The 18,454-nt window shown below is 34.7% G+C and overlaps 2 protein-coding genes across 2 annotated transcripts; both read right to left on the reverse strand.

The window, feature by feature from the left end:
- Nucleotides 1-1,936: 1,936 nt before the first annotated feature.
- LOC116747129 (endogenous retrovirus group K member 13-1 Env polyprotein-like) lies at nt 1,937-4,024 on the reverse strand. The gene has a single exon (XM_032618934.1). It carries the CDS (start codon nt 4,022-4,024, stop codon nt 1,937-1,939), a length of 2,088 nt encoding a protein of 695 aa, XP_032474825.1.
- Nucleotides 4,025-4,472: 448 nt separating this feature from the next.
- On the reverse strand, nt 4,473-5,464 carry LOC116746963. The gene is made up of 2 exons (XM_032618730.1): nt 5,372-5,464; nt 4,473-5,116 (listed from the first exon to the last, which is right to left on the reverse strand). Exon 2 carries the CDS (start codon nt 5,076-5,078, stop codon nt 4,473-4,475), a length of 606 nt encoding a protein of 201 aa, XP_032474621.1. The 5' UTR covers nt 5,079-5,116; nt 5,372-5,464.
- Nucleotides 5,465-18,454: the final 12,990 nt, after the last annotated feature.

Below are 18,454 nucleotides of genomic sequence, written 5' to 3' on the forward strand. Positions count from 1 at the left end.
AAAAAAAATCCATCATCTGTTGATTAAATAAATGAATTAATTAATTTAACCTATAGATAATTGGATTTCTGAACAAGAGACCAGGACAAAATTAGCAGTACTAACAGTAAAATATATAGTATTAAAATAAACCTGCATAAACTAAATGAAGTCCTGTGCTTGTAGATCAAAAAAAAAAAAAAACTCAATGAATATCAGGCAGAGTAAATGAAAAAAAAAAACATTTACACATAATGAGGGTAAAACATTTAAATTTCAAAGCTAAAGAAAAAAATTATACAACCATATAGATTTACAAAGAAAAACAAAATAGGCTTTCATCAGGACTACCCTTCAGAACACTACCATCCAATTAATCATAGCACAAAATATCTCGACATTTAAAGGAAAAAATAAAATTACAAAATAAGAATTTTATAATCAGCCAGACAGTTGTTCTATAGTTAAAGCAATAAACCATATCTGTTATACAAAATTATTTAACATTTATTGAATAATAACTTTGAATAAAACCAACAAAAACTAAAATATTCTCTAGTTAAGGAATTAATTTAAATCAAAATTTACCGAGGTCCAGCCTCAGCAGAACAGGATTGCCTGAGGGGAGACGGAGTCGGCGAGGACAGAAGACACAACACCTCTTAGGATGCAGGAATTCTGACAAACTTTATTGCACACACTATACCTTTTTATACTTTCAAAACAGTAAACTGATTTTAGTTTATTACTTTATCAATCATCACCATCATTTTCTCAGACCAAAAAGAACCTTTTACATAAGCATTTCACATGCGCAGTTTACATAATTTTCTTATTATGTCTGTAATTGTCCCTTGTCATTGAAAGCAATTGTCCCTTGTGGCTAAAAAACGTCCTTTGTGGTTTCCTCAAAATTCTCAAAAGTCGTCATGTCCTTTTCCTTGGTTCGCTTTGCTTCAGTGCTTTACTCCCACATACTCTGGGTCAGCGCCCTTTTCTTTGTACGTATCGCCTCAGTGGTGCAGGTAAGAAGCCTTGTCACGTCTCACTCTTGGCTTAACCTAAAGACTCTTAAAGCTTTTTAATGTTTAATCATCATTAAATCAAAAGCATTTCATCAAAGCATTCTTAAAACTTCTTAATTTTATTTATATACATTTTCATAAAACACAAAAATATATACTAACAGGTGGACACAATTTATGTGGCCACTCACTACACGTACGGGGAAGCCAAAGCGGTGGGTTTGGGGGCCATGGTGGTAAACATTAAATCTTTAATCTAGACTTTAGATCTTCCTAAAAATATTTACAATAGATCTATTGTCCCTTATACTTATTAATATACAACCCAGGTTTACAGTTTAACTTTAACGTTGCAGCTGTACGTTCCATTAAAAAGTGTTTCATCATAACTTTATTTCTTATTAAACTTCCCTTGTGCCAATACCAATGTACTCCAAATATATCTTGCACTCCCCATTTTGATCATATATCATCTAACTTTTCCATTAACGTAGGCTGTTGCAATATAAACATTCCTATAACATTACTTTTAATCCAATATGCAGGTCAACAAGTAGGAACAGCTGGTGTAGTTGGAGGGGGATTTTTAGGTTTTTCCCACTTTACTCTATATAGAAGCCTTTCTTAAAATCCCCCATGAGTAATGGGAATATTAGTACTAATACAAGCAAATACTCAGAGCTTTTATTATATACATGGGAAATTGAGAGAATCCACGCTGTGGGAAGCTTTGCTTTCCCATGACGTACATACCCGTGCCTGCCATGCAAGCACTATTGTTCTCAGCCTTGCTGAGGCACAACAGCACTTTTCAGGGTCTCAGCCTTGCTGAGGCACAGCAGCACTTTTCAGGGTCTCAGCCTTGCTGAGGCCCAGCAGTACTTTTCAGGGGTCTCAGCCTTGCTGAGGCCCAGCAGTACTTTTCAGGGGTCTCAGCCTTGCTGAGGCCCAGCAGTACTTTTCAGGTGGCTCTCCACATCTCCCCCTTTTTTATTTTTTAAGAAGGCAGCATGTAGTTCAACCTTGGTTTGATACACGCTCTGTAGTGCTGCTTGTATTAATCTGATGATGACTGGAAAACAAATAAGAAGCAAAATTACCACTATATCAGCTGCACCATAGTTTATTAGAATGTGCATAAAGGATCCCTCTTTAAGGTAAGATTTTAAATTATTTAAAAATTCTGCTGCTGCTTTGGAAGGGTCCATATCATACTGAAAAGTAGCAATATCATGAATCTGTTTATGAAGACGATCTAAATCTATCCCTATATCACTGGAATTCCAAACATTCAATATATGCATCTGTATTTTTTCCCAAGTATATTCAGATTCATTTACCTTTAGAGGAGTAACACATATCCAAGAAAATTTTGTATGGCATGTTAAAGAAAGTCTTATTTTTAATGCAGTAAGTTCTTGTCCAATATGTAAAATTGCTTCTTCCAAAGCATCAACCTTTGCTTCCAATTTTCTATCAATTGCTTCTTGAGTAGCTAATGCCAATGAAATATTCTTTGATAAAGTATTAGCATATTGAGCTGTCTGTACCTCTTTAACCAAACTATATGTGGCAATTGAAAATGAACTTAAAATACCTATTAAAGCAGATATACCTAATATTAAAGTTGCTACAAATCTTTTAGGCCGCATTAATTCTCCAGCTTGTTTTATAATTTCAACTCCTGTATCTGTATACCATGGTTCTGATAAAGATACTGGCAACATAATATAAGCTGGTCTTTTTAATAACATAATTGTTTTTATATTCATATTGGAGTTCACACAGGTTGTTAATGCACATTCATCACAAGTTATAAAAAACCTTCCATTGTTTTTTATAATTTGTAATTTCTCAGTTTTATTAGTCAATAATATGGAATATGGAGAAGCCACACAAGCCTGGATAAAATACTTACTCTCTTGAACATTAGGCCTTCTTAATATAATTGAACTTGTAGCTAAGGGCAATCTCCATAATTGTGGTTGAAAGGAAGTCTCATTGTTATTAGTAAATGTATATATAGGTGCTACCCATCCATGACTGTTCCATCTATTTACTTTTATTTGTGAGGGAATCATAGAATCATTCCAAGCATAATTTGCAGCATATTTTAAATATTGCCGGTAATTACTTTCAGGGGTATTAATACTCCAATCTGATACATAATACTTAGTTCCAGGAATATTAATACGAATTTCTTTATTATTCATACAGTATATCCAATAAGGATATCCACCATCATCATCAATCCATTTCCATTCCTCTGTTGCCTTACTTAAAGCATTATCACAATCTGGGTATCTTTGAGGATGTTTTGTGCTGACAAATTGTACTTTATTATCTACCTTATTTTGTCCCATAAATCTTCCTAATAACACCCATAAGTTTCTTTTAACATTATTATCCTCTTTAGGAGAATCAGTTAAAAAGGCTGAATTTACTATCGGTAAACATCCATTTTTTACACGATCTGATTTTCCTAACCTCTCAGAATTTAAAAAGAAACAAATCGGAGGAAAATCCGATTGCCCCTTAAAAGAAAAATTATTATTTACAACAAATTGTTCATAGCCTTGTACACCACGAACACCATCAGTTAGTTCAGGAAATGAGGAAGTTACCGGAATAATAGCATCTTTCCATGTACAAGCATGTAGTATAGGAAAATCAGGAAAATAAGCCCAGTACGTATCGTTAGCATTTACCTGTACTGATAAAAGACTTAACATGGCCACAAAAAAGTTAGCGGTAGTCAAAGGTATTTTTTGAATGTTTACAGCATTTTCAGCATCCTGGCAAAGCCTTTTTATAGCTCCCCACGTTACCCGTTGCGCATCTAAAGTAGAAGCAGCATATCTCCTCTTTTTTCCCCGGCGTTGGGTCCCAAGAAGCTTAGGCTCTAAATGCTCAGGAGAAGTTTGAGTCTCTCTATGACATGTGGACTTAAATGATAATTGCTGCAGCGGGGGAACCAGCGTTTCTGTCATTGAGTCCTTCGGTTTCTCTTTCTCTGACATTTCGGGTGTCAGACTCATTTCCTGACAGACGCTTCGGTAAATTCCCTACCACCGGATGTCTAATTAGACGATCTGGTATCCAGATGGGTGAGTCAAAGGTCTGTGGAAAAACACAAGCATATCCTCTACCATTGGTTAGTAGTATGTCTGGTCCATTCCATTTTCCAGTTAACACATCTTTCCAAAGAACCATTGGCTTTGGTTTATCGTTATTAGCCTCCCAATGTATCATCATTGGAGTTTTTCCTTCATTATTCATATTTATATAATTGATTACAAATAAAGAATGATTTACAATATGATGAGGAGAAAAATATTTTAAATCTCCATTTTGTAATTTATAAATCATATTTTTTAAAATTTGATTTGCTCTTTCTACAATTGCCTGTCCTTGTGGATTATAAGGAATTCCAGTATTATGAGTAATGCCAAACCTCTGGCACAATTGTTAAAAGGATTTTATAATTTCTTTTTGTATTTTATTAAAAGGTGGGGGCGGTGGAGGAGGCCCCTTTATGTTAGTCACTCCTTTTCCTAACTTTTTAGATTGAGAAGAAGAATTTTGAGAGGCTAATGGGGGAAGCCCCAACGCCCTAAAACTTCTTGACTGTGGTTTAGTTAAATTTTCTTCTCGTACAGGGAAAGCCCCAAGATCATACTTTCTTCTCTCATAATCATAAGCTGCTGCATCTAAATCATCTTGATCAGCAGGTGTTAATTCTTCATCATGGGTTGAATCTTTTAACAAAATAGGCTTAGATTTACCTTTTGACTTATTTACCTCCTCCTCTGAGTCAGAATCATGAATATTACAATCCTTCATAGCTGCCCCTACAACCTCAACTTCCTCCGCAAATGACTTTGGAGAAAGTAAGGGTGTAGTTTCACTGACGTCCGGAGGATATTTATATGGATTTTTTTGACCTTCTGGTAACGGGGCCAAACTTTCTCTTATTAAATTCCACAAAGTAAAAGTATCTACAGGGACCTTTTCTGGCCCAAAATGATTATAATAAACCTGCAAAGTTTGTCCTACCTTTTGCCAAGTATCCATATTGACCGTTCCTTGTTCTAGAAACCAAGGACATTGTTCTTGCACAAATTGAAAAAAGTGAGTTAATTGTTTATTTGTAACTCTTACTCCCCTTGCATTTAACATATGCTTAATAATATCAATAAATAAAAGTCTCTCTTTGGACTCTGTGTGTCCCATTATGACACCGATTACTCACCTCTCTTACCAGTCCTTCTCTAACTGGGGGTCTGCAGCACCCTATGGTGAGACTCCTATCCGTCTGAAAAATATATACACTTACCCCTTCAGGTCCCTGTTCGGGCGCCACTTACCGAGGTCCAGCCTCAGCAGAACAGGATTGCCTGAGGGGAGACGGAGTCGGCGAGGACAGAAGACACAACACCTCTTAGGATGCAGGAATTCTGACAAACTTTATTGCACACACTATACCTTTTTATACTTTCAAAACAGTAAACTGATTTTAGTTTATTACTTTATCAATCATCACCATCATTTTCTCAGACCAAAAAGAACCTTTTACACAAGCATTTCACATGCGCAGTTTACATAATTTTCTTATTATGTCTGTAATTGTCCCTTGTCATTGAAAGCAATTGTCCCTTGTGGCTAAAAAACGTCCTTTGTGGTTTCCTCAAAATTCTCAAAAGTCGTCATGTCCTTTTCCTTGGTTCGCTTTGCTTCAGTGCTTTACTCCCACATACTCTGGGTCAGCGCCCTTTTCTTTGTACGTATCGCCTCAGTGGTGCAGGTAAGAAGCCTTGTCACGTCTCACTCTTGGCTTAACCTAAAGACTCTTAAAGCTTTTTAATGTTTAATCATCATTAAATCAAAAGCATTTCATCAAAGCATTCTTAAAACTTCTTAATTTTATTTATATACATTTTCATAAAACACAAAAATATATACTAACAGGTGGACACAATTTATGTGGCCACTCACTACACGTACGGGGAAGCCAAAGCGGTGGGTTTGGGGGCCATGGTGGTAAACATTAAATCTTTAATCTAGACTTTAGATCTTCCTAAAAATATTTACAATAGATCTATTGTCCCTTATACTTATTAATATACAACCCAGGTTTACAGTTTAACTTTAACGTTGCAGCTGTATGTTCCATTAAAAAGTGTTTCATCATAACTTTATTTCTTATTAAACTTCCCTTGTGCCAATACCAATGTACTCCAAATATATCTTGCACTCCCCATTTTGATCATATATCATCTAACTTTTCCATTAACGTAGGCTGTTGCAATATAAACATTCCTATAACATTACTTTTAATCCAATATGCAGGTCAACAAGTAGGAACAGCTGGTGTAGTTGGAGGGGGATTTTTAGGTTTTTCCCACTTTACTCTATATAGAAGCCTTTCTTAAAATCCCCCATGAGTAATGGGAATATTAGTACTAATACAAGCAAATACTCAGAGCTTTTATTATATACATGGGAAATTGAGAGAATCCACGCTGTGGGAAGCTTTGCTTTCCCATGACGTACATACCCGTGCCTGCCATGCAAGCACTATTGTTCTCAGCCTTGCTGAGGCACAGCAGCACTTTTCAGGGTCTCAGCCTTGCTGAGGCCCAGCAGTACTTTTCAGGGGTCTCAGCCTTGCTGAGGCCCAGCAGTACTTTTCAGGGGTCTCAGCCTTGCTGAGGCCCAGCAGTACTTTTCAGGTGGCTCTCCACAAAAATTTAAAGATTAAAAATAGAAGTACCATATGATCCAGCAATCCCACTTCTGGGTATATTTCTAAACGAAACGAAATCAGGATCTCAAAGAAATACCTGCACTTACATGTTCATTGCACCATCATTCACAATAGCCAAGATATGGAAACAATCTAAGTGTGCATCTATGGATGAATGGATAAACAAGCATATATATATATATATATATATATATATATATATATATATAGCCAAAAATTCCCTTTTGTTTTCTTAAAGATTATTTAAAGAAAATAAGAAAAATCATGTTTGCCCTCCACATTCTTCCAGTGTTTTGAGATACTCGTTTATACTTTATGCCAGTGTGCTTTTCTCTAATATCGGTCCTCAAGACACAGCAAATGAAATTAAACAACAAAAACAGAAATATTGAATGCTGACTAGAGATATCAACACTAATATATATTATTCAGCCATGAGAAAGAAGAAAATCCTAGCATTTGCAACATGGATGGAACTTCAGGGCATTATGATAAGTGAGATAAGTCAGGTAAAGAAAAAATTGAATCATCTCACTTATATGTGCAATCTAAAAAAGCTGAGCTATTAGAGACTGGAATGGTGGTTGTCAGGAGTTGGAGGTGGGGGAAATGGGGAGATGTGTAATCAAAGGTACAAACTTCCAGTTATAAGGCGTATACATTCTGGGGATCTAATATACAGCATGGTGACTATAGTTAATAATGCTGTATTATATACTTGAAAGTAGATAAGAGAGTAAATCTTAAATGTTCTCATGACCCATATCCATGAAAAGGTAATTATATGAGATGATGTAGGTGTTAATTAACCTATTGTGGTCATTATTTTGTAATATATATGGGTATCAAATCATCACATTGTACATCTTAAACTTACACAATGTCATATGTCAGTTATATTTCAATAAACCTGGAAAAAATAATCCTAAAAATAAAACTTTCATTTAATTATACTGTACTTTAACTGAAAAAATAATAAAAAGAATAAATTGCTAAAAGCAGACATATATGATAATCTTAAAAAATCCCAATACAAAATTAAGTGACATGAGGGTAATATGGTAAAACAGAAAAACCTGAAAAGACAGAAAATATTGTAAATAAGATCACAAAGCAGAAATAGAAAATGGATCAGAAAAATGCCTGTAAATATTTTCATTTGGGTCTAAAACACCAGATTAATTAAACAAATCAGAGAGGGAAGGAAGAGTTAGGGCAAGTTACTTTTCTCATAAAGTGGAGAATTATTTCACCTTTGACTTTTGATAATTATAGAAATATGGATTCAAGTATGCTTTTGAAATATGGAAAACATTGGTAGAATTTTAAAAATCTGGACATATAACTTTTGCAGTAGATAGTTTATTTACTACAAACATTCAATGTGCCTCTCTGGGCAAGGATTATATTACCCCCATTTTTTGTTTTGGCCACACCATGTGGCTTGTGGGATCTTAGTTCCCTGACCAGGGATAGAATTGTGCCCCCTGCAGTAGAAGCGTGGAGCCACTGGACTGCCAGGGAATTCCCTATATTACCTCCATTCTGGATATTAAGCTCAGCCGTTTGATTTCCTATGGTTGCAAAATGTGCTTTAAAAGCTTTAAGAATCATTGCATGGTTCCTTATGTGCTCAGTTTCTTTTGTCTCTAGACTAGTTGTACTCTACTTTGATGGCCTTGGAATGAATAGGACATGGAGAAGTGATGCAGCTAACCAGCAAGATAATTGTATTTTGAGCAAAAAATAAACCTTTGTTGCTAATGCCTCTGAAATTCTGTGGTTGTTTTTTGCATCAGTATAATCTAGCTTATCCTGACTGATATACCATCCAATCATTAAAAATTAAAGAAAGATAATAAAACAAACAACTGAAGCTGTAAGAAAATATACACATGTAGAATGTCATTCATGTTGTAAACATAAAACTAAAGACATCAGTTATGAAAATAAATGTAAATTATTAAAGAAGTCCAGTTTAAAGAAAACAGTCATTCTAGTATCAGAGGAAAACAAATCAGTTACATGTTGTTTATGAGACCATATAGGACAAAATGCAGTTAAAAGTAAGAACTTGGACAGTACATACCAGATAAACACAAACTAAAAGAAAACAGGCTGTCAGTATCAGGAAGTAGAATTCAAGGCCAAAATATCACTAAAATAAAGAAATTATGTTTTAATTCACAATGAAAAATAATATAGGACACTCTTAAATCTCAAACTGTCCAAGAAAAAATGTAAAATTGCTTAAGGTATGTTGCAAAAACAGAAACTATGAATATATTTCCCTTTACTTTATTGATTAATGTCTGGGTTTCCTGACATTAAACCCCTCCTCTACTTAGTCATGTATCTAAAACTTGCTTGATTCTTGGGCCAAATCCCATTGTTGACAGTCAGTGAAGGAGTCAGTCATGTCTGAGGTGATCCTCAAGATAGTCTGTTTGATGCATTATTTTGTAATAAGAAAAGCTGAAAGGTAAATGGTTTGTTTATATGGACTGTGTCAAAATGTTCCTACGTCTAAAGGACCATGGTAAAAAATTCTTGATGTCAAAAGGCAAAATCAAAACAGCTACTGCAAAATACCTGTGTCAAAACTGTTACATCAAAATGTCATATAACCATCATGAACTGTATAGGCAAAAATCTCTGTGAAATATAAGGGTAGTTGACAGAAAAACAATAGTAGAAAAAGACCTTTGCTCAACATCCTAAATCTTTAAAACATGTGGTGAAATAAGTGACACTTTAGACTATTTGAATAATGTGATAAAGTATATAAAATAGATATTCTCTGTTGACTAAAAGATTATTTTTTGTTAGCATTTATGAAAGATTTACAAACTGATTATATAATGACAGAAATACATCAACACATTAAAAAATATAAGAATTATTCAGATCCTGATTGAAAAGTGATAAAATCAACAAAGTAAAATTAAAAATTCAGTGATCTAAAAGTAAAGAAATAATTCACATAAATAGTTCTTGGGATGAAAAAGAAATCAAAGACATAGTATTGTGTAAATAGTCAGTTTTTGCTGTGTAACAAACAACCTCAGAAATCAGCAATTTATAAAACAAATATTTAATAATGAATAAGGTTTGTATGATAACAGCTGGTCCCAAGCTTCATACCAGGTTTGGGTTCTCTCCAAATGTCTTCATTATTCTGGGATAAGAGGTTAATTGGAATATACCTTTCTGATGGGATATCTGCAGTGCAAGATGACCAAGCAAATCAGGTCAGTATATTTAAAGCCTCTGCTCATGTCATACCTACTATTATTCCATTGGTTATAGGAAGTCATGTGACTGAAACCAATATCAGTGGAATGGGGAAGTATGTGCTATTCACAAAGGTAACAAAACATTTAATGGCAAAGAGTATGGATTTGTAATTCTATTATAGCAGAGTGAAGAATTGGGAAAATAAACCAATCCATGAAATATTCTTTTAAATATATAGCAATAATATCAATACGTATCAAAATATTCCCTTACATTTTAGCTCATTGAATAACAGCAAATTAAATAAAAAAGAGGAAATTTCTACTTAGAAAATAAACCATAATATAAATTTAAGATAATTAAGATTAAGTAATCAATAAAGTAAAGGGAAATATGTTCATAGTTTTCCAATATAATTGTAAATAAAATTCAGGAAGTGAATAATTTTAAAAGACTAGTATAATCAAGGTTAGGAAGATATATACATACATTTTATATATACATATATGTATTGTGGTATACAGTTATATGATAAATTTTGAACATATACATGAACTATATGATACTTTATAACTTTATAAATTACCAAGGCTCAAAAATTAAAAGTCTTGGACTTCCCTGGTGGTGCAGTGGTTGAGAGTCCGCCTGCCAATGCAGGGGACACAGATTCGTGCCCACGTCCTGGAGGATCCCACATGCCACGGAGCGGCTAGGCCCGTGAGCCATGGCCCTGAGCCTGTGCATCCGGAGCCTGTGCTCCACAATGGGAGAGGCCACAACAGTGAGAGGCCCGCATACTGCAGAAAAAAGTCTTAATGAATTTACTTAAGGAAAAAATAATTTTTATCTAATAACAATTTCTAATAAAGGCATTCGGCTAAGACAGTTTTACACCTAAGTTCTTTCAAATATTAAAGGAATAGATCAATCTTATGTTACTGAAACATTTTCACAGTACAGGAAAAGGAATGCTTCTTGTTTATGCTTTGAATATAATAGAATTCTAACCCGGAAATTCAAAAAAATCTAGATACTAAAAAAATACAATATACAACAAAACTGAAAATCACTGATGAATGTGCAGCATAACTGTGGTAGATTGGATTGTTACTTCCAATACTTCAGTCCCTCCCTGTTATGAAATTATGCATCTATGGCCTTTGCCATGTGATTTAATCCTTATAGCAACCAGTACATTATATTAAAGTATGTGGATTATATTTTCCCATCCCATTGATGTTAGGCTGGGCCTTGTGAGTTTCTTGGGTCAAAGGCATGAAGAAGAAGAGATTTTTAATTTGCTTTGAGCCAATCTAAATCCAGCCATAAGCCTGGAGTCCAGCCTGGCCTGGCCAAGCCCATGGGCATGAAAATAAAATGTTTGTTGTAGGACATTGAGACCTTGAGATCTTTTGTTAAGTGGCTAAAACTGTCTAGTGCAGCATCATGAGGTTCATCACATTCCCCTCCCTTCCTCACTATTGATATAATTCCTTGATGCAAATCACAAACAGATACATCATATTAAGAATAATATAATCTAAATGGCAGCAGTAGTTCTCACTATGAGATGGTACCCATTTTTTAACTTGATTTTTTTTCTTCTTTGAAGAACATTTTCTAGCTTATCCCTTACTACCTAAATGACCTTGGAGAAATAATCTGAACTTCAATGCCCTAGGTTTTTCATATATTAAAAAAGGAATAGTACTTACTTCCAAATACGGTTGCTGTGAGGATTAAATGTACTAATACATAGCAATCCTTTAGCACCATTCTTGGCACTTGTAGGTGTTCAGTAAAGGTTAGTTGTATACCTTCTTCCTCATCCTCCCCCTCCTACTCCTCCTCCTGCCCTTCTTCTTCTTCTTCTTCCATTCACTCAGAACAAATATAAGTATGACTTATGTATTATAATTTGTGTATTTTATTTAATGTACTATCCTTTAGCCAGACTCATCAAGAAAAAAAGGGAGATGGCCCAAATCATTAAAATTAAAAACGAAAAGGGTAAAGTTACAAACAGCACCACAGAAATACAAAGGACCATAAGACAGTACTACAAGCAACTATATACCAATAAAATGGACAACCTGTAACAACTGGACAAATTCTTAGAAAGGTAAAATCTCCCAAGGCTGAACAAGGAAGAAATAGAAAATATGAACAGACCAATTACAGGTACTGAAATTGAATCTGTGATTTAAAAACTTCCAACAAACAAAAGTCCAGGAGCAGATGGCCTCACAGGCAAATTCTATCAAACATTTACAAAAGAGTTAACACCAATCTTTCTGAAACGATTCCAAAAAATTGCAGAGGAAGGAAGCCTTCCAAACTCCTTTTATGAGGCCACCATCACCCTGATGCCAAAACCAGACAAAGATACCACAAAAAAAGAAAATTACAGGCCAATATCATTGATGAACATAGATGCAAAAATCCTCAATAAAATACTAGCAAACTGAATCCAACAATGCATTAAAAGGATCATACATCATAATCAAGCGGGATTTATCCCAGGGATGCAAGGATTTTTCAATATCCACAAATCAATCAGTGTGATACACCACATTAAAAAATTGAAGAATAAAAACCATGTGACCATCTCAATAGATGCAGAAAAAACTTTTGATAAAACTCAACATCCATTTATGATAAAAACTCTCCAAAAGTGAGCATAGAGGGAACATAACTCAACACAATAAAGGCCATATATGACAAACCCACAGCTAACATCTTACTCAATGGTGAAAAACTGAAAGTGTTTCCTCTAAGATCAGGGACAAGACAAGGATGTCCACTCTCACCACTTTTATTCAACATAGTTTTGGAAGATGTAGCCACAGCAATCAGCAAAGAAAAAGAAATAAGAGGAATCCAGATTGGAAAATAAGTAAAACTGTCAGTGTGTGCAGATGACATGATACTATACATAGAAAATCCGAAAGACACTACCAGAAAACTACTAGAGCTCATTAATGAATTTGGTAAAGATGCAGGATAAAAAATTAATGCACAAGTTCTATTTTTTTTTTTTTACATTTTTGAGAATTAAAATTCTCACTGAATGATTAGAGCACTATATTGTGATATACAAAAGGTGTTTTAGAGTGAAGTGTAGGGCATATTGACATTTCATATTACTGAATGCATTTACAAAATGTGAAATTATTACCAGAAAATCAAGCCCAACTTTCTAATGAATAATGATTTATCCTGAAAATTTTTATTTATTAAGAAAATGCAAAAGTAGCTGAATATTAGGAAATGCATTACAATAGTTCATCATGTGAGTCTGTCAAATGGAATATCTTAGAAAGATAGCTTTGAGAAAGCTGGTTTACACCTCTCAAAATCTCTCAAGTACTGATAGATACAAAGAAAGGGAAACGGAAATTATCTCCTTTCATGCTATAGCTAGAGAATGATGAAAACATTTTCACCATAGCATTGAGTAATTTTTGTCACATATAGTATAATTTGGAAAAAATTATTGAGAGCAAAGAGAACCAATATTCAACTTCATCAAGAGAGTAGTACAACGTTCAGAAGTAAATGGAAAATATTTAGGCAAAACCTACTAACCCAATAATTTCCCCTAATTTGGATGGAGATCTAGAAACATAGCTGGGCTCTTGAGAGACATGGAAACAGCAACACATATAGCCCTTTTCACTGCTGCAGATTAAAACAACCTGAGCTTTAGCAGCAAAAGAAGTGGAGGAGAAAGTATGCAATTATTTTGTTATTTTTCTCTGACTCATCATCTTAAAAGTGGTAAGAGCATCTCTGAACTGGGGAAGAAATTTACTAATCTATCCAAACAAGATTTGGAGGTAGAGCAGATTAAGAGAGAGACTAGGGCAATCTACATGTATTTTCATAGGGGCAGAAAATAACAGCAAAGTTGGTTGTGCAGAAGAGGAAAAAATACATCTCTACCAGCATAAAACTAGAAGCTCTCTGGGATTTATTCTAAACCAGGAGCTTTCAAATCTGTTACCTAGAGATCTAGTTTTCTCTAGAGGTGATTAAGGGACCACAACAAGTGTCAATGGGAATTCATTTTCAATAATATGTGTGTGTGTATATATATATATATATATATATATATATATATATATATATATATATATATTCATTACAGCCTGTCCCTGTTTGATGTGATAGATATACTCTCATCTTTCTAAGGTTATTACATTTATTTTTACAACATTCATCTATTGTTATTTATGTTTCTTCTGTTGTTACTCCTTAGTTCTGAGGCTTATGTATTTTTATTTAAGAATCATTACATGTTAAGTGCTATTCTAACTGTTTTATGCATGTTGACTAATAATCACAAGATATATGTAATATATATGTATGCATATATGTATTCCTCATAGCTAACTTAACAGGTAGTTATTATTATTAATCCCATTTTATAAATGGGGAAACTGGGACAAGGATGTTGTGAAATTTACACAAGGTCACACAGCAAGTTCCAGAGCTAGGATTTGAAGCCAGGTAGTCTGGCTCCCAAAGTTCTCGTTCTTAGCTACCATAGGATGCTGCCACTCTTTCCTGCTTCACTTTCATGGTGTCAGGTTTTCTGTAGTCTTGAGAGATTCTTGATGGTGTGCTCATTCTTTTTTATTTTTATTTCTGTATTCACCCTTTGCTGCTTTGTGAAAGCTGTTCTTTTACTTTAGTGTCCGTCTGGAACAGTGAGAAATGCATTTGGCTAGGTAAGTACCAGCAACTAACATTTGGTGTGTGGTTCTTCAACATTCTTTGTGAGTGTCAACAGCTACCCATGACACTTGCCCTGCTTCCTTGGGCTGCATACTCTTGCTTTGTTCTCACATGTGGGCTAAATATCTTGACAACTCCTTATTTGGAAGAAAATGAGGTTGCAGTGGCTCAACTGACTCATCAAGAATTTGTCTTGACTACATAAAAACTTCACAATTCCTTTATAAAAATATATATATTATATTAACTAAAAAAAACAGCTAACCCTTGAACAACACAGGGGGTTAGAGGCACTGACCCCTGCACCATCAAAAATCTGCATATAACTTTATAGTCCACCCTCCGTATCTGTAGTTCCGTATTTACAGTTCTCCATCCGCAGATACAACCAACCGTGGATTGTGTAGTACTTAGTACATATTAATTGAAAAAAGTCCACATATAAGTGGACCTACTCAGTTCACACCTATGCTGTTCAAGGGTCAACTGTAGTAAACTAGGAAAATACATTTGCAACATACACTTGTAGCTAAAATTTAGTAGCCTCAATACACAAATACCATAAAAATCCATAGAAAATGGCAAACACCAAAATACAAAAATGGTAAGGTTATAAAAAGGAAATGTGAAAGAGAAAATATTCCTGAAAATATTTCTTATTTCCTATGAATGAAGTGTAATATAAAATAATATCATGTTTGCAAAGGTAAAAAAGTTAGCAGTGTCCAGTGTTGATTTGAGATGTAGGGAAATGGACACAAACAATGTTTATAGGCAAATAAATTGGTACAACTTTTTGTGATTACCATCTGGTAATACATACCTGAATCAGTTAGAATTAAGTTCAGTTCTAACAGAGATCCCAGAGTAAGCAACACTTAAACATATTAGTTTTTTTTCACATAAGTATTGGCTTGGCCAAAAAGTTCCTTCGGTTACTGAATACGTTGTTCAATAAAGTTCTTGGTGAAAAGGAAAAATATGTCTTTTACTTTTACCTAAAACCAAACAAGCTTTTTGGCCAAGCAAACATTTTAAACAAAGATTAAATATGCAATTAAAAATAGAACTTATTAAAAGTAATGTTATGAGTGTGGTGTCAGCATCATGGCAGCATAAGTCATTCCTTTTTTTGGTCTCCCACCCTATTTTAGAACAACTTATTAGACTTCAATAACTGAACAAAAGTGCATCTGCACCTTGCTCCAGGGGACCTGGGAGGTTTCTAGCCCACCTGTGCATTAGAAAATAAACAAAAAAAAACCTTGAGGGATGTGGATCCTCAGGAGCTGATGAACCTGCCTCACCCCCACTCACCAGAACGGAGGTTGGAGGAAACCTGAAAAGTGCAAAACTGAGCAGTTACCCATGGACAAGAGAGAATTTGTAGAGCTCCAGCCTACCTGAGGGGGGATTTCAGCATGTAATCAGAGCAGGATAGAGATGAGTCCGGACATAAAGGAAAGGAAGGAATTCACCATGGCTGTCCCCCTTCCCAGGGTGATACTGCAAGGAGCTAAGCTTTTGATGGCAGCAGCAAAAACTTCTCTGGCAGATGAGGTGAAAAGCAGTGACCTCTTCCATGGAGAAGGGGGAAAACAAAAATGGTAACTGACCGCCTGGCTATCTCAGTTATGTGGGTTGCAACTAGAGCAATGCATTTCTACCCAGCACTATCTGCATTTCTGAGGAGGGACTTCCATTACAGGAAGGAGGGAGATGAAAGAGAAGGAAACAGGTAAGAATATCAAAGGGCATTCATAGAATGCATTTCTTGCTGTGTACTTCTGGACTTCACGAGGAAGTCCACCCATAAACCTCCGAGAGTACCCCACTGGAGGATTTGCCCACCAGGTCCATAGGTACCCCCAGAACTCCAAGTGTGAAACCCACACCTTCTCCCACACTGCTGCCAGCTACTTGTGCTTTCTCTGGAGTACATCTGGGAGAGCCAGCTTAGGTAGATTCAGAGGGTACTTGGATAAAAAGCCAAGGTCAGTGGGCGAGTGAGAAACCACAAACTTGAACTATAGTGCCACCTTCTGGAAAGGTTTCTAATAGCCAGTCTATTGAATTTAAGAACCAAATAAGACATAAAAGCTTAAATAAGGAATATCTGCAACTTCAAATGTGAAAGCAGAAGTACATACCTACAAACACTATGAAAAATCAAGGAAATATGGTATCACATAAAAAAATGATCATTCTCCAATGACCTGCAAGAAAACTCAGAAACACAATGAAACAAGATCAGGAATAAAATTAATGAACAGAGGAAGTTCTTTACAAAGAGGTTGAAATTATAAAAAAGAACCAAACAAAAATTCTGGAGCTGAAGAATTTAAGGAATAAAACAAAGAATGAAATAGAGAGCATCAGTAACTGGGTAAACAAGTTGGAAGAAAGAATACATAACATGAAGGATAGGAATACAGAAATAATTCAGTTAGAAGACAAGAGAGAACTAAGATTTTAAAAGTGAAGAAACCATAGGAGAGCTATTGGAATCAATCATAAAGGAAAATATTACAATAATTTGTATTCCAGAAGGAGAAGAGAGGGAGAAGGTAGCAGAGGTTGTATTTAAAGAAATAATAGCTTAGAACTTCCCAAACTTGGGGAATGATTTAGACATACAACATACAAGTCCATGAACCTAATAGAACACTCTATTATCTCAATGCGAAGAGTCCTTCTCCAAGACACATTATAATGAAACTGTCAAAAATTAATGATAAATAAAGAATCTTAAAGGCAGCCACAGGAGAAAAGAAAGTAACCTACAAAGGAACCTCCACTAGGCTATTAGTAGATTTCTCAGCAGAAACTCTACAGTCCTGGAGAGCAGGATGATATATAAAAAGTGTGGAAAGATAAAAATTGCCAGGCAAGAATACTTTATGTGGTAAAATTATCCTTCAGACAAACAAAAGCTGAGAGAGTTCACCACCACTGGATGTGTCTTACAAGAAATGATGAAAGGTGTTCAAGCGGAAATGAAAAGATGCTTATCAGCAACATGAAAACATGAAAGTACACAACACAGGTAAAGGTGAAAAATAAAGTCAGAATTTGAAAATTGTAGCTCTGTATTAGGAGGATGTGTTAACCACTTAACTATAGTATAAAGTTTAAAGAAAATGAGTATTAAAAATAAATATAGCTACTATAATTTTTAACAAATACACCGCATAAAAAGAAGTAAATTGTGATATCAAAAATATAAAAGGGGAGGAGTAAAAGGGTGGAACTTTTATAGATGAACAAAGATGCTAGTAGCTTTGCTACTAGCATAAAATGCACTGTTTTATCTATGCTAATTATCACTACAATGGCAATCATAGTACAATATATGAATGTATCAAATTAACATATACACATTAAATTTATACAGTATTATATGCCAAATATATTTCAATAAAAAGTAATGTATTATCCTCAGAGGGATGAGAATGTACTATCCCATGAAATGGGGATAGGCTGTTATGACAATAAGAAAAAACAAAATAAAACATATATCTGGTTTCTCTCAAAATATCAGAAGATCCCTTAATATTGAGCCAGCATTTCTGCATGGCATTAATATGTGGAATTGAGTAGGAACTACCACCTTTAGAATGAGATTATGCCCAATAATATTGTAATGATTAAATAATTCATGTTACATCCTTTTAATGGAAAAAATGAGGTGACTATCACTGTGTTA

The sequence above is a fragment of the Phocoena sinus genome, chromosome X, assembly GCF_008692025.1.
Source record: "Phocoena sinus isolate mPhoSin1 chromosome X, mPhoSin1.pri, whole genome shotgun sequence".
Taxonomy (NCBI): domain Eukaryota; kingdom Metazoa; phylum Chordata; class Mammalia; order Artiodactyla; family Phocoenidae; genus Phocoena; species Phocoena sinus.